General features: G+C 40.2%; 1 protein-coding gene and 1 non-coding gene across 2 annotated transcripts; both read left to right on the forward strand.

The window, feature by feature from the left end:
• Window positions 1-1,161: 1,161 nt before the first annotated feature.
• On the forward strand, window positions 1,162-24,423 carry RNF149 (ring finger protein 149). Its single transcript, XM_069005746.1, has 8 exons — window positions 1,162-1,767; window positions 9,071-9,321; window positions 12,236-12,304; window positions 15,748-15,830; window positions 16,301-16,397; window positions 19,060-19,255; window positions 19,617-21,679; window positions 23,819-24,423. The coding sequence occupies exons 1-7, from the start codon at window positions 1,302-1,304 to the stop codon at window positions 19,673-19,675; spliced, it is 1,221 nt and encodes a 406-aa protein (XP_068861847.1). The 5' UTR covers window positions 1,162-1,301; the 3' UTR covers window positions 19,676-21,679; window positions 23,819-24,423.
• Window positions 21,991-22,106, forward strand: LOC138120274 (small nucleolar RNA SNORD89). Its single transcript, XR_011155800.1, has one exon. It is a non-coding gene; the product is annotated as a small nucleolar RNA SNORD89 (small nucleolar RNA).
• Window positions 24,424-25,346: the final 923 nt, after the last annotated feature.

Genomic DNA, 25,346 nt, shown 5'->3' on the forward strand with positions numbered 1-25,346 from the left:
GTAGCTCCATTCCCTTTCCTCTGCATGTCTGTGCACCGTTCTATTCTTTGCTAGCTTCTGGCCACCTCTTGTTCCCTGGTGCCCTTGCTGGTGCTTCAGTCTCCCTCCACTCCTCAGGAAGCCATGCTTCACCTTCGAACGAGGGCGAGGTGTGCCCCGGAGGGTGCGGCAGTGACTCATTTAACTTGGCGCGTGTGTCACTGCCGGGCTGGGGGACGGCACTGGGGCCGGCCCGCCGCGGCAGGGTCCAAGGCCGAGCAGCGCCCGAGGGCTCGTTGGCAGGGGAGGGCGAGTGCCAGGCAGGGGCAATGGACACTTCCTGCAGGAGGCGCTTCACGTTGATCCCCGTGGGCACCAGTTGTGTGCAGGGAGCGGGGGCTGAGCTGCGCTCCTTAAAGAGCCCCGACAGACCGGGGGCAATGGCATCCTGGCCTGTATTAGGTATAGAGTGGCCAGCAGGACGAGGGAAGTAATTCTCCCCTTGTGGCACTGGTGAGGCCGCACCTCGAGTGCTGTGTCCAGTTCTGGGCCCCTCAATTCAAGGATACTGAAGTGCTGGAATGGGTCCAGAGAAGGGCAATGGAGCTGGTGAAAAGTGTGGAGCACAAGTCCCGTGAGAAGCAGCAAAGGGAGCTGGGGTTGTTTAGCATGGAGAAAAGGAGGCTCGGGGGAGACCTTACCACTCTCTACAACCACCTGAAAGGAGCCTGCAGCCAGGTGGGGCTCGGCCTCTTCTCCCAGGCAACCAGCGACAGGACAAGAGGACACAGCCTCAAGCTGCGCCGGGGGGGGGGGGGGGGGGTAGGTTGCCTATTAGGAGGACTTTCTTCACAAAAAGGGTGGTAAGACATTGAAATGAGCTGCCCAGGGAGGGGGTGGAGTCACCGTGCCTAGGGGTGTTTAAGGAAAGATCAGACGTGGCACTGAATGCCATGGTCTAGCTGACATGGCGGTGTTTGATCACAGGTTGGATTTGATGATCTCAGAGATCTTTTCCTACCTAATTCATTTGCCACCCGGTAGCTACCGCACCGCACAGGGCCCGATACCATCCCAAGCCCGGCGCTGCGAGTCACTCCGCCCGGCCCCCTCCCGTCCCGGCCCCCCCTCTCCCGGCATGCCGCGGGGCGGGGCGGCCCGGTCCTGCCCCCTGCTCGCCATCAGCGGCGGCGGCGGGCTCCGCCCCGGCGGCACCGCGGGTACCTGCACGGCGCGGGGCAGCCGCGGGGCAGAGCGCGCCGGCGGCGGCGGAGGAGGGATTTGCTCACGCTTCTCCTGTCCGCGGCGGGGGCGGCCGGGCCATGGTGCGTCGCGCCCGGCTGGCGCTGGTGGCGGCGGCGCTGGTGGCGCTGGGGGCGCCGCCGCCGCCGTGCGCGGGCGCCCGGGCGCTGGAGTGGTACACGGCGTGGGTGAGCACGGCCTACGTGGAGCCGCTCAGCAACCGCACGGTGCGCGGCAACACGGAGAGCGGCCGCTACGGGGACAGCTCGCCCAAGGAGAGCGCTCAGGGCCATGTGGGCATTCCTCGTGGCGCCTCGCCCCGCCACATGGAGGGCTGCGCCGCCGACACCGACTACGACGTGCCTCTGCCTCCCGGTGGCCGCGGGCCCCCCGAGGGCGACCCACCGACCTGGATCGCCCTGGTGGCCCGCGGTGGCTGCACCTTCAAGGACAAGGTCACCAACGCGGCGCGGAAGCGGGCGGCCGCTGTGGTCATCTACAATGAGGCCCGCTTCGGCAACAGCACCGTCTCTATGTCCCACCTGGGTGAGCTCTCCGCGCTCGCCGAGGGATCGGGGGGATGCTTTCGGGGGGATCGCTTTGTCTAACGCCGGCCCGCATCGGTGATGCGGGTGTGCGCGGTGAGGAATGGGTATGTGGGGAGGCAGAAATCCCTGTAAAAATGGTACAGAGAGCCGCGATTTTGTTTTCTCTTCCTGTAAGCCACCATAGGGAAAAGCCGGGACCGTCTTCTGTCTCCCAAGTTACGGTCCGGGCGTCAGGGAGGAAATGCGGCACAGCCATCGGGACCGGCAGCCGTGTGACAGACTGGGGTGGAAGGCTTGGATTTCCTTTAGGGATACCTTTTTGCCTGGTACCCTCCGGCAGAATGGCTACAGCGGTCACAGGTAGGCCGCTTTCTGCAGGCCGTGTGTAAACGCACCAGGTATCCCGAAGATGCCTTCAGGTGCTTTTGAAGGTACAGCCGTGGCTATTGGAAGGTAGCTTTTGGTACAGGCTTTGTTACAGCTTCATCGTCCTCTCCTGCGCAGGTCTGTTAAGAGTGAGAGAGAGAGGTGTAAGCATCAGGTAATCCTTAAACGCTCGCAAATGCGGCAGGAAAACTGAACCCTGGAGAAGGATGTTGGCTTGTCTCAGTATGCTGCTGCTGCTATGTAGCCTGCAGAAAGGTTCTGTGATTTTTGCCGAGATAGCAATCCAGATGTTCTGTCACCACAGTCCCCTCTTGGGCTATGACACAAAAGACTCGCTGAATTTTTATGGTTATGACGACATTAAATGCTTAAATCAAAGAGGGGGGGAAAGCCTCAAAACTTGGCAGTAAAATCTGTTTGCTTTTGTAGATTTTTGAGAAACTGGAAGGTCTTCAGACGAGGATGTGAAGATAAGGCAAACTAAGTAAAAAATTCTGTAAATATGTGCTTCACATGGTTTTGCTACAATGAGTTTATTAGTGCCTGGGCTCTCATTCCTGGTTGTGAGGAAGGGAAGGACCAGGGACTTGGTTGAAGTAAAACCATGTGTTTCTAAAGGAAACAAACTTATTTTCTTAGTATAGTGAGCTGAAAATCTCAGCTAGGGAGCTGTTGCTCTATCACACATGTGATTTATCAATTGGAAAACATGTCTCTCCTCTTGGAATACCCAGTGGCACCAGTTGGGGGATTGGAATCATGATTACTGTTCATAGCCTGCTGCTTGCTTGAGATCAGCCTGGTCCATCTTGTATTCTTAATTCACTGTGAAAGTGGAGGTGAGGTGCTAGATAAAATGAACCTTTGGTTTTGATCCTGGATGGTGATTAAGGTTCTTCGTTGTGTAATACTGCTTTCATCTTAAACAGTTTCTTTTTCTTGTTTTCACTCTGTATTGGGCAATCAGCACAATTTTTTTCCCACATTCTTCTCCATTCCCCATTGTAACCTTTCATAAGTATTATTTGTTCTTTTGTTGAATCTTCTTCTCCTTTTCTCATCTTGCTTATTTTATAATTTTTTAAAAATCTTCTCTTTTCTGCTATTATCTTTGTGCTACAGAAGACCTTCTTGGGCTTAATACTCAGTTTTGGACTTCACTAGTATAGTTACATCTGCCAGTGGTGTAAAGAGAAGTGCTTTCTGACTGCTCATTGGGGTTTTTTTTTCTTGAACTGGCTGAATGTTGCTGATGAAAGTTCCACCTATGTAAAGAGTGTGATTTAGTATAGTTCATATATACAATAATACATTTGTATTTATACTGATTTCATAAATGCAGGTTCGACTTTACGATTGTTTGAATGGGAATATAATAATATATTGCAATATAATTGCGATGGAGCTCTGATGTAGTCATAAATGTTTGTTTCATGGCTGGCACTTTCAGACATGTAAGTGTTCAAACACTTTCAGTGCACTTTGGGAATAAAGGGGAGAGTTACTGTTAGTGTTTTAAATCTTAGGCTTTTTGAAGGGAGATGATAGAAAGGTCTGTGGAAGACTGGCAAGGAAGAATGTGGAGGGTAAAGCTGCATTTTACAGGACCTACATTTTCATTTCTGTGAAGGGATTTGTGAACTGGCACATGAGGAAGCAAGCTTTGCTTCTGTGAGGAATGCTGAGGATAAATACTCTGGGAAATCTGCAGTGCAGTAACCAAGGAATGGAGTTACATGCATAAGTAAAATCTGCTTAATGTGTTTGCAATTAGTGACACTGAAAATGATGTGAGATGGAACAATGGTTACGACTGGTAGAGATGCAGCCCAAATTATGTGAAGGTGATAGACAGCTTTTGTGGTCTCCGTGTCATCTTTTCATTCTCCTCCTGGAAAACCTGACCTTTGAATTTTCTGGGATGTGTGTGATACATGTATGCTCTTTTTCTTGGTCTTTTGGTGTTTTTAGGCATGATTCAGCTTGAGTAAAAGGAGAGGTTCTTGATTAGGTGAAGAAATTATTTGTTACAGCTGGTGTCAAAGCATTTGATAAAGGACAAGTGTTCCAAATAATCAGTATTTTTCACCTTGTAAGCTTCATGAGTGCAGTTAGCAGGGATTTTAACTTAAGTTTTGGAACAAGAGAGTCAAGAATTTGAATGTCTAGCCTTGAAATCCTGTCCCTTCCTTGAAAAGGAAGCTCTTCAGATGTGACTCTACTGATACGTCTCCTTTCAAGCCTTTGTTCTCTGTCCAAATTACATTGTTCAAAATGCTGGATGACTTCCCTCCTCGAGGAAAGTAATAGTGACATAATTTCACGTGTGGCTGAGAAGATTTTTCCACTGGAAAACTAGTTTTACCCAAATGCCTCGAGGAGTTGTACTTCGTTTGCTGAATGTGAATGATGTAAATTCAGACTTCAGTTTTACAGACTTCACAGGCAGTATTAACTCTGTTCATTTTTGGTGATGGTGGTGAACTTAATACAATACAGAAGCTTCAAATTGCTTTCCAGAACTGAAGTAGGTACTGCATGTAAATATTAGCTGGGAGTGGGTTGGAGAGGAATCTGGAGAGGCAAAGTGTGGAGTATTGTGGAGATCAGACTAAGGAGAGTCAAGAGACTCAGTTCTGGTTGAGAAGTTAGGGGGAGGCAGAAGTGTATTGCAATGGAAAGAAAACAGGGTCTTCTGCTTCTATAGTTTTCCTGTTACCCTTCATGCTGTATGCCCCCCTCAAGCTAGGATTTGGTGCTCCTGATCAGAACATGTGTTACTTTATTGTGGACTATGGATGAAATGCGGCTGTGCTTGACATGCAGGGATGGGAGGTGCTGGCTGTAATAGTTTGAGGTAAGTCTGGAGTAGAGCTTTAATTCATGGTTAGTGGATTTAAGGGAGGCTTGGGACTTAATTTGAGTGTATGACTTCGGCTACATAATGAAAATTATGGTCTTTGATTTGCCAAAATACATCAAACTAGTTCTTTCCTCCATTGTCATGTTTTTTTAATGCATCTGTATTGAGCGAAACAGATGCAAATTACTTTGTGCTCATGATTCTATAAGTTCTTGCTATCTCCAAAGCAGCAGAGTTAAGAGTTATTTTGGCATGTAGTTCAACTCTTTGCTGCATTTCTTGCAGCACTACTCAGGATTCTCAAACAGTGCTTAATTTCTGCATTACTGCTGGTTTCTGGTACTGTAACTGCTGAAAGGACAGTGGCTGCTGAAAGGACAGTGGCTTGCTTAAATAAGACATGACTGTATGATGTTGAACTGGTAATATTGTTCTGAAGAAGCAGGAGTAACTGCTTATATCTGTGTTATAGATAAGAGTGCATGTGTTTTGGAACTCAGGTGGGAAGAGTATGTGTACCAGTGGTTATACATCCTCCTTGAGGCAGGTGAAAATACAACATGCACCAGGGATTAGGTGAGATGAGGTTGGGGTAGATGGTCGAGACAAAGCTTATTATGGGATTGTTAGCATACTGGTAACAGCCATTTGTTTGGACCAGGAGCTAAAAAGAATCTTTGGTATTAGTTGTGGCAGTATTAGTAGGGTGCCTATGTTTAAATAAACCAGTGGACTGACCTTAAACATTTTTACTAAGATGGTTGAACTCTGGGAGCTTTCTGAGATTTCTCAGGAGGACAAAAACTAGAGTGTGTCTGCGATCAGTTTCCAGATGACAGAAAATTATCTTCTTCATCTCTAAGCATGAATGGGAATAAATGTTGTAGTTTGGGGTGCCTGGAATCAAGATCTGTACCTGTCCTACTTTTTCCTCATTAGGACAGTGCTAGTTTCCTTTTGTAAGAAAATACTGGGAGTGGTAGCAGTAAAACTGACTGCACTGGCAGGAAACATACCTTCATCCTCAGAGTTCTAAATTTGTCCTTTTTTGCAAGTATCCTAAGCATCTGCCAGCCACGATAATGTTAAAAAACGCAGACCAAATTTTAAATGGACCAAATTTCACTGAAGCATCAATCAAACCTAGGAAAAAAAAACAAGTTTACTCTAGCGGAGTAAAAATGTGATTATTTATTGTAAAATTAGAAGGTTATAGAAAGGCAAAGCCAATAGAACATGCTTTCAGTAGACACATATATGTGACACTTGGAGTTTTCTTTATGAATATGATTTGAGGTGTCTGAGTTGTATGGCAGTGGAAGAAGCTGATGGAATGACTCAACATCATTTCAGTCTTTGAATAATGAGTTTCAGAACAGAAGGCTAAAATTAGCAAAGAATGAGTTAAAACCCTTAGTCTTACAGGCTGCTCAGGGCAACTGCTTCTCTGAGAGTGCTCTTGTTCCTTTTGTAATCATGGATTGCAATTATTCTTCTCTTCTCCCCATTCTGTCCCATGCCCTTCAAGGCCCCTGTGTTTAGTTTCATGTATTTTTAGTGGCAAGTTCATCACCAAGGCTTTAAAACTGTTAAAATGCTTTTAATGGGTATTTATTTTAAAATGTATAGTATGCTTATGTTTATTCTAAAGTGAAAGGTGTCGCACTGTCTAGCAGCCATTGTGCAAAAGTAGCCTGACTTTCATTTCAAGGAAATAACTGTCTGATAGTTGGGCATTCTGGTGACAAAGCAGCGAAAGACAATACTTATTGTTGTGGGGCTTTTTCAATACTTCATCATTAGATGTAGTGCAGAGAATCAGATAGCAGGATTAAACTGACTCAAGATTTCAGGACTGAGGTGGAAACTTACTGATTGAAAAATGCAGGCTGCATCTAATCTTGAAACTCCATTTTCTTCCTTAAGCTTGGATGGAACCACATAAATCTTTCCTACACATTTGTACCATTCCCTGGCCATGCTTAGGCACCCCTCCTGTTATTTGTAATTCTTACAATTGATTATGGACACAGGACCTAATTTCCTGGTTTAGGTATGGGGATAGCAGTTCTTAGCAATGTAAAATAAATTCCTACATTCGTATGTTTTTTTCTTGCTAACTCCCTGTGGAGTTGTGCAGGGTCAGAGAGCAGAGAGTGTTTCACACTCTTCTCTGAGATTCCTGAGTCTCTCTGGTAGTGCTTTTGTGCTGGTTCAGAGAGAAGAACAATATTAATTAACCAATTCATAGTATGCTCGGACTTGGGGTGAGCAGAACTAATTAGTGGAGCCTAGTTGGTTATTGTCTGTCTGTCTTCAGCTTCACTGCTTTGTGTCTCCAAACACACCCACCAGGCAAGGCAACATAAGTGGGGTGGGTGTTGCTGGTGAGCAGAGTGGGGTTCCAGAGGGGAGGCACAAGTTGGTGTAACCCTATTAGGAAAATCTGCTCTTTTGCTGGGTCTGGATCTGGCAGACACAGGTGTGATGGTTTGTAGAGTAGGTATCAGAGGTGGGATGGTTGTGTTAAGATGAAGTTGAGAAGGGAGGGTTACTCAGCTAATGCCTGGAACCTTTGGTTTTCATCCAAAGCAAACTATGTGTGCCTTATGAAGGAAGGAGTTCCAAGTACACAAGTGAAACTTCTGCAAATTCCCCTTGGCTTTGTAGCAGTGGCTACATTGAAAAGCTGTCACAGCCAGAATTGTCTCAACTAAAGGAATTTGGTTTAAATAGTTCAGGCAAATAACTCTTTGTCTTAGTAGGCAGAGGTGGGTGAGGCCAGAATGCAGCTTTGAATTTTGAGAGTCCCCATTTGATGTAATGTTATAAATAAGAAAGCCATTTCTTCTGACATAGCTTCTCAGTAAGGAATCTAACACAGCCAGAAGGCTTTAAGCCTTTGGGGGAGGTCTTGTTGCAGCTAGGTAGTCTTGTGAGTCTAAAAAAGGTAGCTGTAACGTTACAGCTTTAGATTTTCAGCTACAAAAACCCCTCTCTTTTTCTTCCTTTCTGAATCAAGACTAGTTTCACTCCTTTTCTCAGAGGTAGGACAGCAAAGTAAACTATAAAGCCGTGACTTACTGAGGGAGCAGCAGTGTTGGTACACACAAAGTAAGAACTATTCAAATAGAAATAGTATTTAACAGTGAAAATGTGACATTTTTAACAAGTACATTTGTTTGTAATTTATTTTATAACACTTGGGTTAGATATTTCTGAGAATACTGGAGATTCTTCCAGAAAAAAAATGAGTAAAACACTAGTCACAGAGGTCTTTGGATTTTGCTAGGTGGTCTTTCTGGTTTTGGTGGCAGTATGTTGCCTAAAGGTTTTGGATTTTTTTGTAATTAGATTTCTTTCATATGGATTGAGTACTCTGGACTTCTAATATATTAAGAAAAATCCTTCGGGTCATTGCTCCCAAAACAGTCACAAAGTATTTCTTGACAAGTCCTTGTCAGGAAGTCTCATTACATTTTGAATATTTAGTATTAAAGAATCTTTAAGTATTTCAATGTTTAAAATAATTTATTATTAAATACCTGAATCTTTTTCTCTTTTGTGTCTATAATCCAGTGTAATTTGGCTATGGATTCAGATTCAAACTAAATTGAAGTGTCTCTTTTTGTGATATTCATGTACTATCTCCATCTGCAACTAAAATTCCCACACTGACAAATAGAAGACGAACTGTTCCTGAGTTGCAAGCTAGAACGTAACCTGCTTTGAGATGAGATGTGTATGACTTGTCTGGCTTTTTTGCATGGATCCGCATCTCCCTCACTGTAGAATGATGAATATAGGGCCTTGAACAGTAAAGGTGAATCTGTTGAACTTTATCTTGTGTTTGAGAGTTTTTGAAAGTAGATAAGGATTCTTTACCAGTAAACTTTCTATCAATTCTGCTATGACTGAAAAAAACCACTGGAGGCTTTCCTATTACTTTGCTCACTGATCTTAACTGAAGAGGCCAAATTACCATCAAGCAAGAATGCCTACATTTTTACTGTGACTACTGACTTTTTTCTTTTTTTATTCCCTCCAACAGGAACAGGAAATACAGTGGTGATAATGGTTGGCTATCCAAAAGGAATAGAGATATTGGAACCAGTACGAAGAGGGATTCCAGTAAGAATGAGTATTGTTGTTGGCACACGACATGTGCAGGAATACATTAGTGGTCAATCAGTTGTGTTTGTAGCCATCGCCTTCATCACCATGATGATTATATCGCTTGCTTGGCTCATATTTTACTATATACAACGTTTCCTGTATACGGGATCACAGTTTGGAAACCAGGTAAATGGAGCTAATGGCACTTAAGAGTATTTACCTCCTTCTTGTGTCAAATCAGTTGCCTAACTGATTGTTTATTGAAACATTCTTGAGGATCTGGGCCTTCTTCCTATTCTGCTAACTGTGAATGCTGTTCAGCAATAGTCAGTGAGGCTAATAAGCACTGTGCTAATTGGCATCACAAGTTTGACTAGTTATAATTATTAGATGCTCATATGAAGTAATGGAAAATACATTTAGCCAGTTGTCAACAACAGAGTAAGGGCAGCTTCTTATGTGATCTCTCACCTAACTGAACTTCCTTCCTTTTGACATTAAAAGTTATTTTCATTCTTCAGTAATTTTCATTTTGAAAGTATTAGCTTCCCTAACCAGACTTTTTTAATGGAAAGGGACTGTGGTGAGATTTTTTTTTTTTTCTTATGAAACCCACAAGTTCTTCAGGGTAGAATTTTTAGTTCTAAAGATTTATGAAAACTGCTTTTGACACTTGTAATTCTACAACTCCACTGTAGAGTTACTGAACTACAGCAGACTAGAAGGTGCATGTGTGGTGAGACTCAGCTCTCTTGGGCTACTCAAGGTACTGAGAAAAGTGAGAGTACTGAGAAGGTTTGGAAGGAGTAATTTTGCTCCTTATTTGCCTTTTTCACATTTCTGTACTTAGATAGAATTTAAAGAAAAAGCCAGCTTTACTTTTTTTCCCCTGCGGAAAGTACTTAATCACAGAACAGTTTAGGCTGGAAGGGACCTCTGGACCCCTGCAAGAGAGCAACTAACATGGAGTTGTTGAGGATGTAAGTCCATCTGAGTTTTGAAAATACCTTAGAATGGCACTTACCTCTGCTTTTCAACTACTGCAAATAGGTTAGATTTCTTCCATGATCATCAGCAGCTCTACCATCGTTTTCTGCTAAATGAAAAATAAAGTTGCACTTGTTTATATTTGCAGGTTCTTCTTTTTATCCTCAGTTCAGAAAAAAATACTGTTTCTATCAGTGCTTAGCATGTGGACTTCTCCTGCCTTCTGCTTGAAGATACAGATTCTAGCTTTGGGGGAGGAGGGAAGGGATTTTTGTTTGCTTTCAGAAGTCTGAACTCTGTTTTGAACTTACAGGACTCTTCTAGGAAAATATTTAATTTCTCTTTTCAATAACTGAGGATAACACACAGGACTTCTGAATTGGTTAAATTGGTGGTCTCCCTGAAGTTTTGGTTTCCTAAACTCTTTTTTACTAAGCTTTAAGTCTTAGAATTTATTTTCTGAGAATACTTTTGGGAAAACAAATTTTTTGAGAAGTATTTTTAGGAAAAGGGATGTGTTTCTATGTTGTAACAGTTGTTTGGTGAAGAAAGTTGCTTCTTCCTGCCTTTTAGATAGTTCACACAGAGGAAAGTTCACATGTTTTATGAAGCATCATATCATATACTTTAGTTTTAAGGATGTGAATGTGATTTTTCTCAGAAACATGTGCCACTAACTCTTAATAGATTTTGTCATTGTCATTCAAATACCAATAGATTTTGCCAGTGCTGATCATCCAAATGCTTCTTAAATAAATGAAACTCTCTAGCATTAGAACATTATGCCATTTTCTCAATTCTTTCTCTTCTAAAATGGCCACTGAAAATAAAAATGATACAAAGTTGGACAACGTTTTGAAGATATTAGTCGAGATGTATTATTAAGAGTCTCAAAAGACTTTTGGAAACAAAAAGCCACTTTCTAACCCAAATCTCATTTTGCTTGGCTTATAGACTCTAGTAAGATTAAAACTTGTGTGTTAAATATGTTATGCCTTAAAGCAAGCCACTGTGTAGCTGCTAAGTGAAGATGAAGATGGGTATCTTAAGATTTATTCTAGTATCAGTTTAGCAGTAAAACTGTAGAAGATCTCCTTGCTACTGAAGATGAAAACAGGACTGTGCAGAAAACCCTGAGAAGGTGGAATAGGCTTCTGGTGCTGGTTTTGTCCATTTCTGGGAGACCTTTCAGACTACTTATCTTTAACACCATAAAAATTAAAAAATCACCATTTTCAGTACTATGCATTTGTAAAATTATATATGTCATCGTAATTATTACCGAGAAAAGCTGCCATTATGGGTTTGGGGTTTTTTATTCCTTTATGGTATTTCCTCTGTGAGGGTTACTGCTAGACAGGTCAGCATCTGTCAGCTGCAAGTGTTCAGTTTCTCAGTTTCTTGCAGTAGCTAGCACTTTGTCTTGGAATACAGTACTGCTTTCTTTTCTCACTTCCCCTCTAAGCATGATTATACTGTATAGAAGTCCAGTATGGTGCATCATGTCTGTAAAGCCTTTCTTGTCATCTCCTTTGCATAATGTGTCCTTTCAGTGCAAAGCTTTGTCCAACGTAGGAGACAGTGTTTAACTGGGGGAAATATTAATAGCTACAAGCAGCCTTTTGACCTGGTGGCCGGCTGTAGGCTGCCTGGCAGGATTCCACCTTCTCCCAGGCTGGTGCAAAACATACAGTGTGCTTGCTCATGGGCCTGCCTAACTGGAAGGTCTGGTTGTATGGCTGTTTTTACAGCTCTGCTTGCCTCTCAAGCCTACACGGGTTTCAGCTTTCCTGTGTGGGAAGGCCCTTAATGCCGGCAGTCAGGATGCGGGACTGCGGCTGCCGGTGTGCTCTGCTCCCCTCTGCACTGCCTGGGCTACTCGTGTGAGCAGGGTGCTTGCAGAGCACGTGTGCTGCTGGGCCACAGGAGCCCACAACTTATTGAGCATCTGCTGGCTGGAAGTATTTTATAAACTAATGCATTGCCCAGAGATCAACTTCTTTTTTCAGATGCATTTAGAAGACTTAGCAATCCATGTGGAAAGTATTTAAAAACTTGGAAATATAATTCCTGAAACTAATGACTATACTAATACTTAAAATCTTATTTCTAGGGACATAGGAAAGAAACCAAGAGAGCCATCAGCCAGCTTCAGTTGCATACAGTGAAACGTGGAGAAAAGGTAATTCAGTGTGGCTCTGATTATTTCTGTAGGTTTTAAAAATGGTTGTAAAGTCTTCAAAGAATTGAAACTAAAATTCCCACAATTTTAGGCTTATTTTAGGCTTTTTTTAAAAGGCAGAATTTAAAATTGAAGAGCCAAATTTTAACTACTTATGAAATAAGGCTACTTTGTTGCAAGTAATATCTGGTTGTACAGAATGTATAGGGGATTGTCCAGAATGTAAAGATGAGGAAACATTGTTATCTTTTCAGCACTTGAAAACATCAACAAGTGGATTGCAAAATACTTCCGCACAGTTCTTACAGCTGATGTAATGTCCTGTTTTCTTAAAAGAACATTCATCTTATTGATTAGAAGACCTTAAAAATATAAAAAACTTTGAAAAATAAACCACTTGTTTCATCTTTCGACACACAATACATTAAGGAGCTGTGTAGGCTTAACCTGAAGCCTAAATTTTTTTAAGTACATTTCTGACACTGTCCATGCCATACTTATGCCTCCCCTGATGGGGGAGAGTTTTTAAAGTCTTTCCCAGGAGTCCGAGATATGAATGGGACTTCTGTGTTTTCTTGGTCTTCAGGTTGTCTATTATATCTTATCAGTAATTCACATGCTGACAGCATAGCATGAAGCAGAGCAAAATACAAAAGGCAAAATGCAAGAAAGCTTAAGGCTTTTTAAAGGTAAATTAACCAATGGTCACTAAAAGCGTACATTATTTTTACTTTTCTACCAATTATCTAGTCACGCAGTCAGGAACTCCGGAATTCTTTATCCAATCATCCCAAACTCCTTCTACTGCAGAATATGGAGTAGTAGAAGAAGAAGAAGAAGGAGGTCTGGAGAACAACAATCCTCCCTTTTGAAGTTTTTTGCTTTTATCTATTTACTATATTAACAAACCCAAATCCTCTAAATTTTTCACCCTGTGACAATCCTGCATAATATTCTATCACCTAGTTCACACCAGTATAGATTCTAATTCTTTCCAGAGGGTAGGCAATTTTCTCCAAGGATAAAGGTCAAAAACTGTTGTCCAGGGGGGTAGAACCCTTCAAAACAGGCAGAGAAATATTCTCTGCACTCTGGGTTCCCACACCTTTCTATGTTATGAAATAAAGCTAATCTAAAAATTAAAGCAGCTTTCAGGAAGTTGGCTTTGACAGCATACAGCCTAAACTCAGCTGTATTAGAATAACTGAAGTAGAAAAAGCCAACATTTTGAAAGAAAATATTTTAGTTGGAGTTTCGGGAGTGCTGATCCTAGATGCAAAATTAGCTTCTGACTAGATTTCTGCTGCTACATAGGCAGTTTTTTCCCCTCAACTCTTGTCTTACTTGATGAGTTTTAAGGACTGATTTGCTCAGAGGTGGAAAACAAGATTATTTTAAAATAAATTTTTAAATCTATGGAATAAAATTAAAGTGAGAAAGGACACTGATATGTAAAAAGTTTAAAAGCTGTTGTCCAGCAGAAGCTGTTTAGCTCAGACCATGTGCCACAGAGAATATGTCCTTCATTTAGTAAATCGGTTTTGAAACTTAAAAAATCCTAAGTGTCTTTGAACTTACTTGCCTTTTCCTGCTATGCTTTCAGCATGCTTAAATGGTGTTTTATGAGTATTTCTTACTTTTAATTAGACTACTTTTTGATGGAGTTTCACATCTATTTCAAGCTGTGAACAGAGGGATATTCATACTTCAATTAATATAATAGTGACATCAGAGATCAAGAAAAACAGAACTGAAGCCAAACTTGTGTAAAGTACTCTCAGAGCATAATGTCAGCATAAAGTGATGTAGAAGGGTCACGATGAAACCTATGTTAAAAACCACGTGGAAGATGTTAGTGGCTTTTAAAATTGATGTTCAGTAAAATCCTCCAAATAGAATTTGTATGGTGTGATTTTTGCGGTATACCAGGGAGTTCCTTCCGATAAATAGATCTTTGACTAAAGTAAAATGGGGGACTTTGTTGTTTATACAGTATCCTGGTTATTCCTATGAATTCCATGTTCATTAAGAAGAGTAGAATGAGATAAGGTTAAAATCTCTCTATTAAAATAGAGTTTTTCTGTGTGGTAATCACATCTTTTTAATGTGTTTTGAATCAACCTTGTAGCAGCAAATTTATGTAACTTACTGATGCAGAGGTATTTTCATGAACTAATATAAATTTGTCTGGAAATTTGTCCTGTCTACTCTGTAAATGTACTTTTTTTCTTTAAATATTTCCTTTTAGCCATTTAGAAAAAGTGTATTTCTTTTGTTGTTACACAGTATAGTTTTTCATTATCCCCACTTGACACTGAGATATTTAACTAAAAATAGGTCATATATTAAAAGTGTATTTGCTATCATGTAGATTTTTCCTGAGAAGCTTATGGGATTATTGTAGAATGGATGCTCATTTTAGGATGTGCTCCATATGATGTGCTTGGATTTTGCCTCTTGTACAGAATAAAAAATAATTTGTTATAGAATAAGCACTTGTCTTCACTTCGTAAAAAAACAGCCTTAACTGTGATTTACTTGGGAATTTAAGGCATTAATTGTGTAAATTGGTAGCATGCGAAGGAGGGAAATACTGGCCTTGAACTTGAAAGTTTGCTTGCAGAACTAATTAGTTTAAGTGTTTGTAGTATTGAAACTGAAGTGCTTCAGTAAGTAGTAAACCAAACATACTAATTTTGTGGGGATGAAAGGAAAGGAGTTTTCCCACTGTCTGTTCTTCTAATACTTAGATTTTACACAGCCCAGTTAATGTTGGATTATTTTTCTTGTATTTGGAGCGATCCATCATATTTGCGCTGCAACTCTAAGCATGGCTTCAAGAAGACAGTAAGACTTGTTAGGAAAGATATTTAACCCTTAGATAAAAATAGAAGTGGGGAAATGATGTTCTGTCTAGCGTGAACTTGGAGAAAAGTTGTAAACCCAAACTGCATACTTGCATTCTCTTCTGGCTATGAAGGAATATCTGCTGGGATGTGGTAGAAAACAAGAAAAAGGTGAAGAAGATGTTTGCAGTATTCAACACCAAAAATCTCTTCCTGCTCTTGGAAATCTTTGGGACCGTTTGTTCAGAATTAGATTGTGCGCTTTGATTAGAGCTGACCTCTTTTAAAATGTTTTGATCTTATAGCTGCTTTCAACTGAAACATTCCTGTGCTCCCATGAGCAAAGCCAATGTGTGAGACATAACGAATTACTTAGGGTGCCATGTATAGCTATTTAAATTAGAAAATCTGGGTTTGGCAGCTTTTAGTATTTGGTAACTTGATCCCTCTTGACAGAATCTTGAATTAAATGAGGTAGATATTTTTATTTACTATACCATTTAATATATTTTGCATTATTTGAAGCTAGCTATTACACAGAGCTTGTTCTGTAATGAAACATGAATGTAATACACTTAAATATGTTGTCATATTTAGGGTTTAGATGTTGATGTGGAAAACTGTGCTGTGTGCATTGAGAACTACAAACTGAAAGACACTGTCCGAATTCTGCCATGCAAGTAAGTAGCCATAATTATTCTTTACTCTTTAGCATGTTTTTCTGAAGAAATGGGATGAATTTAATATAAATTCTTCTGAACCCCTGGTGGCAGAGCTGAAGCTGCCATTTGTATGGCCTGTTAAATGTTGATGGGCACTGTGAGATCACATAGCACTTCATATGTGTGTGGGGGCAAGGGAGCAATTGAGATAACTGTAGGAGTGAAGTAGAGCTTGCTTAAATTAGAACTGTACACTATTGAACTGGTAACTGTGTGCTGTCTTTGTGGTTAGTAGCATCTCCTACTGCAGAAAGCTGGCATGAAGCAAAGGCTTTCCAGAACCATGTCTGTACTAGTAAATTGAGCTGCAGCTAATTGTCAAGATTATAAAGGAAAGGTTTCTTTTTAATGTGTTAACTTAACACACTGTTTGAAGGAGGGGTGTGTGGCTTTCATGGTAAGTTCTAAAGAGCATTTCTTTTCTTTAGGCACATCTTCCATAGAACATGCATTGATCCTTGGCTTTTGGATCACCGGACTTGTCCAATGTGTAAACTAGATGTTATCAAAGCTCTGGGATACTGGGTATGTTGCATACTACTTTAATCTTCAAAGTAGAAGTACAGTCTAGGAGGCAAGACTTCATGTAACTGTTCAGAATGAGAACAGCTGTTCTTTGATGAGACTCGAGAAGCTGGGCAAAGATGCAAAGAGTAATTGAATGAGAACCAGAAAAATATGGGAATTTTATGGGTAAGAACTTAAATAGTGTATCGAGCAGCTTGCGAATCTTCTTTGATAACCAATTTTTTCTATCTCCAGCTGATGATATTAAGGAATTTGAAGCAGAGGTGAGACAGTTTGCCCAGGCTGCAAAAATATAACTGAATTAAATAAATCTAGAACATACATTTGATGTTGTTGAGAACTGCGATTCAAAGGCAGAAATGACGGTATTTCTACATAGAATGTTTGTGTACTTCCACATATGCCCCATAATTTATCCCTGTAAATGAGCTGGTACTTAAAACCTTCCTAAAGACATTCACCAGAAATTGGTTAAGTAGAGAAAATGATGTGCTCTCATTTCTTTCTGACAGCACCAGAAAAGAGAGATGAAGACACATGCGGTAGGTTACTCAGTCACTGTTGATAAAAAATGCTATAGGCAAGAATGTACCTCTCTTACCTCCTACTGATCTAAAGAAATCTCTAGAAAATAGGGGTGGTTTTTTTTGGTTTCAGGGACTTTCCTTTCATAGACTAGGTCTGTATTTTGACTACCTTTTCTCTTACTTCATTGCAGAGACTTTCCAGATCTATGGAAGAGTGTTATGAATTACTGTTTTGTTTTGTCAAAGGGGACAATACTCTTGCTATGTAATATATATACATACCAGATTTTGGTGCTTCTGTGTATTAAGTCAGACTTTGCCCAAGACTTGCAATCTTTTTGTCATATGGAATAGCTATTGCTACTTTAATATTGTTATATTAGCAGCTTGGTTTCTGCTCACATTCAATTCTTGGAGTAGATGTATTTTGTGTTATATGCAGATGGACTTTTGATTACAGGCTGGAAACAAATACTGGGACCTTCAGAATAATTATATTCCCTGTATTTGTGCTGTTGCAGAGGATAATTAATACTAAGCCCAACCAGGAGGAGTAATAACTCCTCTGCTTGTTGGCCAAAATTACTTTTGGAAAGAAGATTGAATGGGATTATATTAAATAGAGAAACCCAGTTCATTTTTATAATTAAATGAGGCAAATATGTCCTGTATGCATCAATCATTCAAGTCCCACTGAAGCAAATAATGGGAAATCATTCAGGAATTTTTTTGTAGCTTAGTTTTCAGTTTGATCCAGGTTGCCCAATCTAGTCTGTGGAGTGACTGCCTGAATTTTTTTATCGATGTGAAGAAAAGAAGTGCAAAGAGCAAGGCAGGTTCTCTCGGCAGTGCAGTCTGAGTGACGTATATGCAGCCTTATTACAGAAATTACCTAAACCTTCTGCAGGGAGGCTCAAGGCTCTGTTCAGTTGTGGACAACAAATACTTCAGATGCCTTTACATTTTTAAAGTCTTGAAAGTAGAAAAAAGGCACCAAGTCCTATTACGTGGCTTTTGTAAAGAGCAGACTTCAGTGGTCTAGTTCTTCATTATGCTGTTTTTTATGAGAGAAAGAACTGCAGTTCAGCATGTCTGACTGGTTTCATAGAGTATTATTGAACTTTGTAGTTTCAGTGCTTGCTTAACTGTTTTAAGTTTTGGAAACCAAAAGCATTCATTCCCCCCCCTCCAACCCACAAACGTAAAGATAAGTATCACATGTGTCTTCTGTTCAATTTTAGCATGTCTATAGCTCATTAAAATTCAGTACATTTTAAATTATGCTGATTTGATGCTAAAGAAAGAATCAGCCTAGAATTTCTTAAATCTTAAGATGGGCCTTTGCTAGTTGTTTGAGGAAGGGAAAAATACTTGCTAGGAAGCAAAAAGAATAGCTACTTAAACTGCAATATATTTGCTTATGTATAAATAAGATCAGTATATTTATGCTAATGAAGGTAGCCTATTTAATTGTAGAAACAGAACTGTATGTATAGGACTTTGATTCACTCTGAAAATTAATTCAGAATTGTATAGCTCATGCTATACAATAGGTGAAATAAATCCCTTTGCCTGTGATGCAGATGTTGCATTCCTGCAAAGTGACAAGCCAGTGTGTGGTTTTGGAACAGACTTAAAGTTAGGCTGGTGATAGAGGAGGAGAGCACTTGGTTCTGATGTAAATGTTTGCTCACTCTAGTAAAAAAAAGTCTTGGCCAACTACTATGACAAAAAAACAAGACTTGGAGGCTTCTGCAAACTCAAAGGATCAATACCTTTCCTCAGTGGAGACTTTGTATGTGTGGAGCCTGCTCCTAACCTGCAGCAATACTGTTGCTACAGGGTTGAAATAATCCCTCCAAAAAGCTGACTGGGTGGACTGCTGCTGTTGCTGCTCTTGGCTTTTGGGTGGCTTTGGACAAATGGCTTTTCTTTGGTTGGCTTTCTTTCTTTGCAGTTAGACAATAACCTTGAAAGTGAACAGTATCAACACTATTCCCCAGGAGTGCACGTGTAATAGCTAAAAACATGGTCTTTTTTTCCAGTAAGGTGAGGTGACAAAAGGTAACGTGGAGGAATGTTGATGTCAGATGGTAGACAAAAGTGACAGTTAAATATGTTTAATTTTGAAGGGGGACCCTGAAGACGTACTTGAAGTTCCGATACCTGAATCCATAAGTGGCAGCGTTTCAGTCGGAAGTCTGAGTATCGCTTTGCAAGATGATGACAGAAATGAAGTAAGCGAATTGTCGGCTTCCTCCACTAATGAATCGGTATTGCAGTGTACCAGCTTAAAAGAGGACGCGGGGGAAACCACAGCATTGCTTGGTAAGTACTTCAGTGTTTCACTGGACAAACCTCAGCACTAGACACTGCATTAGAAGAAGCCCTTCTCTAACTAGTGTGAGCAGCTAGTACTGCAGTGCAGACCGGACTGAATGGTGTCACTTACTACTGCTCTTCAAAAAATACAAGCAGATTTTCAAAGAACTCTGTCGAGCTGGAAAAAACTGGACTTGGGGGAAGAAAGATGTAAACAGTGTCTTAAGAGAGTTACTCAGAGAATCTCTAGAACCTTAGGTATATATGAGCATGAAATTTTTTGCCAGAGTCTGGATTAATATCAAAGATAAAGCATATTAAAATGGTAAAACAACAAACAATTTTTCTTTTAATTCCTGATTTTTAGATGTGGATGCCAGTAATAACAGGCATGGAGAGCATCTATCTAATGGAAATTCCCACTGAACTGCTTCATGAAGATATCTTGAATAGACTGTTGAAGAACTATTATTTTTTATTTAATTAGTATGGACTTTTGTCTAGTGAACAGAAAAAATAACAATGTAAATTATTTTACCTTTCAAACTTTTCTAGCTGGTGTTCCAAAAGGGCTAATAACTAAGAATTTTGTACACAGGAGGATTTTATAAAATCTCCTCTGGATGTCTCATCCTAAAAAAAAAATGCAATAACCCTTTTTCTGTAAGCATTGTTGCAATGTCATTGTGTTCCAGAGGGCTGTAACAAAGATGAAGACTAGGCAGTGAAAATAATGTAGAATGTGTAATGGTTAAATATTTTGGATGCACTATTTACATTCAGTATGTCCACATGAAGAACACTTAGAAGCTACGACTATTAAAATGTTCTGAAAGTTCTGATCTGTTGTAATTGGAGATGAATATTCTTAGAAAACAGATTAACCTTGAAGGAATCAAATATTTAATGGATATGTTGTGTATCCTTTTCTTGTGATGGAAAAATTGCTGGTTGCAACTTTCTTTACGTGTAACAAATACTTATTCAATCTTGTAATGTGTTCTACTCAAGAGTGGATGCTGAGAAAAGGAAACCCTCTCCATCTTGCTAGCTTTTTATACTGAATTTGGCAGTAATAGGTTGTACTTGGTGGTCTTCACGTGCTGAGCATGTAGACTTATTTAGTATATGCACACTGGTTACCTCTTTCAATTTTAAACTCAGTAGAACAGAGGTAAAGGGCTAATTATGGCTAAAATATATTTATTAGTCTATTTATAAGAATTTATGTAATTTCTTGCTCCTGTTCCCATCCTGACCCACTTTATGTACAAATTGAAACCGTTTCTTAAGAAATACAAAGTTTGGGTTTGTTTTGCTTTTTCTTTCCTTTGCATAGAGATGCTGGAATTCTCTTGGATATTCCACATTAGGAGTTTTGACTAGGTTTGCCTTTAGCTTTTATTCCTTTCTTTTAGATTAGCAGTATTGTGCCTTATAGTAAAACACTTAAGAAATCTGAAGCATCTGAGAGTAAATGTAAACCCTGGCATCTCCCATTATGACCTCTTATTCAAGTATTTATATACTGTAAGTGGTATAAGGAATTGCTAAACTGTTTTATAAGGAAATATGTGTATTTAAAACACTACTTAAAAGTGTTAAATGAATTGTTTAGGATTTTAGCATTGTCATGTTATAAATAATATGCTACATTCCTCAATTTTCTTTTGTAAAGCTGTTGCTACAGGTTGCTTAAAACAGTGTCTTTCACTAGACATTTGTTTTAGAGTGCATTTTGTTTTTAATATGTATATTTGGAATGTTTTTAAGAAAATATGCAATTCTTTTTCTAACTTATATTGAGCTTCAGTAGAAGCAATAACTTTTTTTAATTTTAAAATGAATGTTCCAGAAATGACAGAGGTTTCAGCTGGGGAAATATGATCTGAACTTCTACTTTGCAGAGCAGATGTTTCACCCTAAATTTCCTTCCAAAAATTCCTGTTAATGCCTACTTTTAAAAAAAAATCTGCCTCTTCCCTGTAGGAGTATAACTTTTAGGTTTACTGGAAAACTGTCAGGTTGTAGTTCTGATGTCACCAGCAGGTGCAAGCTTTTGTGATGCCTTTATCTTACAAGAAGCACATGAGAATGGAATAGGACTGACCAACCATCTTAAAAACTGAACAAATAAAAAAACAACCCACGACGAAACCAAACAGTGTGTAGGGACACTTATGTCTCCAAAAGAAGCTTATCAACATTTCCAGAACTGCCTTTTTAACTATCTCTTCAATATTAAAAACTAAGTCTTCTCCCTCTTCTTTAACACAAAACTGAACATTGATGTAGTAAATGTTGAGAGGGTTTAAACTCTAGCTCAAGGAGGAACCAAAAGAGAAGTTATCAAGAGAAGTGTTGTCAGTCTGTGGATTGTGTCTTGCTGATACCTACAGCACAGTATTCATTCTGGAGAGGAGAATTGTGGTAAGTACTTGAGCTTTTATGTAATACCTATAAAACCAAAAGCTTTTCTTAAGAATTAAATCTGAGATCTGGCAGAAAGCTGGAAGAAAAGCTAAGGAACCTGCAAACTGAAAAGTGTGCTTATAAAATCTGGTGTGTACTGACTTAGGAAAATGGCTGACTGTGAAGACTCCTGAGGTCTGTTCTCATGCTGGCACTGCACCTGTTTCGTTCCAGTCATTCACAAAATAGTTACAGTTGTTTCAGTCAAATAGGTTTGCACATAGTTGATCTGTGATACAGTGCTGTGATACAGCAAGGCCAGCTGTGCTGCTGAGGAGTGATGACAATAAAAGGCCGAATTGCAGTGCCTCCAGCAAGCAGTTTGCTCTCCTTGGAAGCACAATGACAAAAATCAGCTGAAGCGAATCACTAGTCTGACCTCAGTCAAAAAGCTGACATGCATTAGTAAAAAGAGAGGTAGGATGAAAAGTACAGGGCAGGAAAAAGACAATCTAGGGATTGTCTTTTTAGCTTAAAACAGTAACGAGAGGCTTAGAAACCAGAAGCATATGACTTGCTGTTCCAGCTCATCCATTACATTGAGTAAATGGGTGTAGGCTGCTGTAGGTAAATACAGGTGCACAGACTTTGCTGATCTGGATCCCCACTAATTTGGATCAAAACTGGTATTGCTAGTTTCTAGCACTTGACCTACCACAAGCTTGTATGAAGATCAGAACTAATGAATGTTTATTTCACCCCTTCCAAGAATGCTTTTTACAGGGTAGGCGCCTCCTGACTCCTTTCCCTTCCATTTGGGGAAGCTATAATCTGCCTCTTCTGCTTTGGCCATGTCCTGCCTGGTGTCGGAGCTGCAGCTGTGTTGTGGGTTCCTGCTGCCTCCTCCTGCCCTCAACTGTTTTCCTAGCTGTCCATTTTTCATAAAACAAAGGGACACCTCTGTCCCTTTGTTAGATTTTGCTGTAATCAGGCAGAGTGTTTCTTACTAGAGGCATTCGTGTGGTGTCATTATACAAAAAGCTAAATTGCAGAGCCCACATGAAGTCTAAAGTCCCTCAATGGTGATAACTGAATACCTCACTTAGGAAAAATCCCTAAAAGGAGTAGGGGATGCTGGTTTTTGTGGGATAAGTTTTATTAGTGTTGTGTTAATTGGTATGGCTTTGCTACTGCTTCTGTCTATTCGGGAGAAATTTTGTGAAGCTAAGGGATTTTTAATTTTTTTTTTTACAAAGGAACTATGAACATGTCAAAATGAACTGCTGTCTTTAAGGAAAAACTGGAGGCCCTGTCTTTGTTCAGAAATTTTTGTTTATTAATAATAGTCTACAAATGACAAACTGGAAAAAACTTGATAGTAAATAATTGTCTAAACTGTCTTTCAGACTTGATAGCAAGCAAAAATGAACCACAGACATTTCAGATCTAAAAGCATGTTAATAGTTTAATTACTTGCAGTACCAATTTAACTAGAAAGTCTGGATTTTCTTTTACTAATGACTGCTAGACTGGATTCTTATTTTGCTGTAAGCAATGCTAGGAGGAGATTCTTGGCATGTACTAGAGAAGTTTGATAGGATAGCAGCAACTCCTTTCCCCTGTCCCTTACCCACCACATTGCATGTGAATGTAGTCCAAGTAGCCTGTTGCCACTAATTAGAGGTAGATTTTGGAGGTCTGCTGGAGGAGTTGTAGGATAATTTACCTACAGTGAAAATCCTCTAATCCATGCTGACTTAATAAACTGCATACCAGTATATTCCTGCCAGAGCTGGCCTGTTGGGAATTTTGGTCCAGTTCATGTTGTAACTGGCACAGAGAAACACCATTGCAACACCTTTGTCAAGTGTGCAGAGCTGTTTTTTAATTACCTATTGATTTGGGAATGGTCATTCAGGTTTTCTGCCCATCCTGCAAGGTTCCTCTTAAACCAGCCAGTTGTAGTTGTGCAGAGTCCAGCAAGACTGTCCTCTCCCCTTGTGTAAGTTGAAGACATGCAATTTTGTAATAGGGCCATGGTGAATTACAGTTCCTCAAGTGGAATATGTATTTTTTTTTTTTAACTGGAATGCCTGCAAAAAATGTTAACATGTCTTTGAGACTGGTCTTCACTGGCTGTGTTGTTTTCTCTCGCAGGTGATATGTGAAGATTTGAGAATTGGAATTCATTAAACATGCACAAATTGAGCTGAAGGCTTTTGGTTTTGTTCAGTATGGGTCCTGATCTCTCCTCAGATATCCTGCTGTATTGCAAAACTTGATTTGAGAAAGTTTTAAAAGTAGAATGCCTTTATAATTGCATGTATTTGTATGAAGAGTGCATTGCCTGAGACTGTCCATTATACTTCCATTGGACCTGAAGCTACTTTTCACTGTCTGAAACATGGTAATGTTACTGCATTTTTAAATGAGCACATCCCTAATTCAGAAGTGCAGAATAAGTTTCCATCATTTTGTTAGTCTGAAGCTTAAGTCCAAAACTCTGAAGCCACTTACTTCTACTATAAACATATACCTACAGAAAACTATTTGAATTTGCTTGTCTGTCAAAAATTATTCACAACTGACTGTCTTTTATTGTAACTTTGAACTAATTTGGTTGCATTGTTTGGATTAAGCACTTGTGTCTTTTCCATTGTGTATGTACAGTTGTAAGAATGTCAAGTTATGCATTGTTGTTGTAACTTAATGGCTAAAAGCTCAAATTCCATAATAAATTATACAGACCTTTTAAAAAGCAACATCTGAGAAGCTGGAGGGTTTTGTTTTCTTTGGTACACTTAGGAATTGCATCTGAGAGACTCAGCACTCATAACACCAAACAAGTTAAAGTCATGCTGGGTAGCTAAGGGGGAGATTCTTTCAGCATGTGGTGCTTTCCCCATGTGACCAATACCTGGGTGGGCTGGGTTAACCTTGGCTGGCTGCTTAGTGAGGAGGAGGAAAAGCAGATGGAAGAACTTGTGGGTCAAGATAAGAAACAGTTGCCAATAACCATCACAGGCAAAGCAGATCTGATTCATAAGGATTGCTTTTAAATGGCAATAAATTAGTTTTAGAGTAGGATAGTGAAATAGAAGACTAAAACTGCCCTTCTGTAAGCTGACTCTTTTCCCTTCCATGGTGGCAGGATGGGGAAGGGTGGTGTGAGCCTGTAAGAGGGGGTCTCTGCTGTACTCTCCTCCCCCTTCTGCCCTGCTCCAGCCTGAGTTCCTTCCATGGAGCTGCAGTTCTTAACTGCTTCAGTGTAGATTCCATGAGGTATAGACCACTCCAAGGTTATCACTGAGCTGCCACCAGCCTGGCTGCAGGGCTCTGCTGTGCCAGCTTGTCCTGGAACAGGGCAGCCTTGGCCTCTTCTCACAAAGGCCACCCTGCACTTGCCCAATACCACAACATTGCTGTGTAAACCCAATACAAATTTGGGAAAGCATGGCTTATCTTTCCTCCTAGCAAGCAAACAATACAGAAGCACACAGCAAACAAATTTGAATGCTTCAATCAATGCACAGGGCTCTGAAATTAATGTATCACAGCCATACCTATGATAGAAATCATAAAACTTCTTGGTAATTTTTATAGTTCTGTGACAAATCTAAGGATTAGGGATTTATGTATATCAGTACAACTCAAGCAAATACAGTGAAAATGCAGAACAGCTAGA

The sequence above is a fragment of the Aphelocoma coerulescens genome, chromosome 1 (genome assembly GCF_041296385.1).
Source record: "Aphelocoma coerulescens isolate FSJ_1873_10779 chromosome 1, UR_Acoe_1.0, whole genome shotgun sequence".
NCBI classification, from domain to species: Eukaryota; Metazoa; Chordata; class Aves; order Passeriformes; family Corvidae; genus Aphelocoma; species Aphelocoma coerulescens.

Bases quoted from the DNA above. Each gene is read 5' to 3' on its own strand.
- RNF149 (XM_069005746.1), top strand. From the start codon at position 1,302: ATGGTGCGTCGCGCCCGGCTGGCGCTGGTGGCGGCGGCGCTGGTGGCG. The intron at 12,305-15,747 runs GTAATTCAGTGT...TGTCATATTTAG, and splicing joins CAGTGAAACGTGGAGAAAAG to GGTTTAGATGTTGATGTGGA. The intron at 16,398-19,059 runs GTATGTTGCATA...TTAATTTTGAAG, and splicing joins TCAAAGCTCTGGGATACTGG to GGGGACCCTGAAGACGTACT.